Source organism: Nicotiana attenuata, unplaced genomic scaffold (genome assembly GCF_001879085.1).
Source record: "Nicotiana attenuata strain UT unplaced genomic scaffold, NIATTr2, whole genome shotgun sequence".
In the NCBI taxonomy this organism is placed as follows: Eukaryota; Viridiplantae; Streptophyta; class Magnoliopsida; order Solanales; family Solanaceae; genus Nicotiana; species Nicotiana attenuata.
This window is the reverse complement of record NW_017677511.1, coordinates 1-1984: the sequence shown is the minus strand read 5'-3', so window position 1 is coordinate 1984 and position 1984 is coordinate 1. Positions and strand designations below refer to the sequence as shown.

Genomic DNA, 1984 nt, shown 5'->3' with positions numbered 1-1984 from the left:
AGTTGATGACTAATTGCTTTTTGAATAAAATATTAATATTTGCAGTGTAATTGGTGGAACGATCATAGCTTTGGGTTTCTACTCTGTGATGTGGGGAAAAGCTAAAGAGGAAATTTGTGTTGAAGACATAGGCATGGATTCTGGTTCGGCCACTACCACAGTACCTCTACTACAAAGGCAAAGTCATAATCCTTAACTATAGGTGTTTTCCTTTTTTCAGTTGTATTTATAATTTTATTTTCTTTTTAGTGTGAGAAAAGGTTTGAGAGATGGAGGAGCTCCGAGCTCCTTCCAATGGAAGTCGAGGAAGTTTCTCGAAGAGAAAGAGAATGAAGAGGGGAAGAGTAAAGTCGGTTTAACCAAAAAGATATTTTTCCCAAAAAACTAAAAGAATAGTATTTCTCAGTACATATATACATATTGACTACTAACTAATAATGCTGACTCAGCATTTGATACAAATAGATATACAGTGATATACATAAAATATACACAACCCCCCCTCAAGTTGGAGGTGAAGGTGTCACACCCAACTTGCCAAGTACAGAAGAATGTTTGATTCCAGTGAGGGCTTTAGTGAGAACGTCAGCAAGTTGTTGACCAGTCCCAATGTGATGTAGTGAAATGAGACCCTCTTGGAGCTTGGTGCGCACAAAATGGCAATCCACTTCAATATGCTTGGTTCTTTCATAGAAGACAGGGTTCCTAGCAATGTGTAGAGCAGATAAACTATCACAATGGACAGGTATGGGTAGATGAGGTGACACTGTAAGTTCTTCAAGTAGCCTGGACAGCCAAACAAGCTCACCAACAACCTTTCTGAGAGCTCTATATTCTGCTTCTGCTGAGGAGAGTGAAATAGTTTCCTGTTTCTTGGACTTCCAACTTATTGGGCTTCCACCTAGGAACACAATGTACCCGGATACAGACCTTCTGGAATCTGGACAGGCTGCCCAATCAGAGTCACAATATGCAGTCAGAGAAAGATCACCTTCATTTCTGAAATAAAGACCCAAAGTGGGATCTCCTTTTAGGTATCTCAACATGCGATAGGCTGCCTTCAAATGGGGCTCCCTAGGATCTTGCATGAATTGACTGAGATGCTGAACCCCATAAGCTATGTCCAGCCTGGTATTGGTGAGAAAATTTAACTTGCCAATTAACTTTCTATAGAAAGTAGGATCAGAAAGTGGGGTTCCCTGTTTGGCTTTCAGCTTGATTGTAGGATCCAGAGGAGAAGTCAGGGGTGGACAATGGAGACATTCATAGTCTTTCAATAAGTCTAAAACAAACTTCCTTTGAGATACAACAATGCCATCTGACTTGTAAAGGATCTCCAGCCCCAAGAAGTAATGCAGCTGTCCCAAATCTTTGATTTTAAACTTATCATGTAAGAAAACTTTGAGCTGATCAATTTCTTTAGAATCAGTCCCTGTGAGCAACACATCATCCACATATACTGCTACAAAAACAACAGAGGAGTTCTGTTTTCTGTAAAATAAGGAATAATCATGCATGGAGTGCACATACCCTCTGGAATACAGCACTTCAGTTAGTTTATCATACCACTGCCTACTTGCCTGCTTTAGACCATAAAGTGATTTATTTAGTTTACACACTAGGTGTGAAGAGGACACTTCAAGACCTGGAGGAGTTTGCATGTATACCTCCTCATGCAAATCTCCATGGAGAAATGCATTATTCACATCAAGCTGTGAAATATGCCACCTTTTTCTTTGCTGCTATAGCAATGAGTGACCTCACAGTAGTCATCTTGACCACTGGGGAGAAGGTCTCTGTATAATCTACACCAGCTTGCTGAGTGTATCCTTTAACGACCAGTCTTGCTTTATACCTCTCAACACTACCATCTGCCCTATGTTTAACTTATACACCCATCTACACCCAATGGCTTGTTTCCTTAGGAAGAGGCTATTGGGCTGAAAGAATGGAGATGTTTGATAATATCCTGGCCTCGAAAAAG

The 1984-nt window shown here is 40.4% G+C and overlaps 1 protein-coding gene across 1 annotated transcript; it reads right to left on the bottom strand.

Annotated features, from left to right (window-relative positions):
- Positions 1 to 503: 503 nt before the first annotated feature.
- On the bottom strand, positions 504 to 1661 carry LOC109221428 (uncharacterized mitochondrial protein AtMg00810-like). The gene has a single exon (XM_019385917.1). The coding sequence runs from the start codon at positions 1659 to 1661 to the stop codon at positions 504 to 506; it is 1158 nt and encodes a 385-aa protein (XP_019241462.1).
- Positions 1662 to 1984: the final 323 nt, after the last annotated feature.

Bases quoted from the DNA above. Each gene is read 5' to 3' on its own strand.
- LOC109221428 (XM_019385917.1), bottom strand. From the start codon at position 1,661: ATGCAAACTCCTCCAGGTCTTGAAGTGTCCTCTTCACACCTAGTGTGT.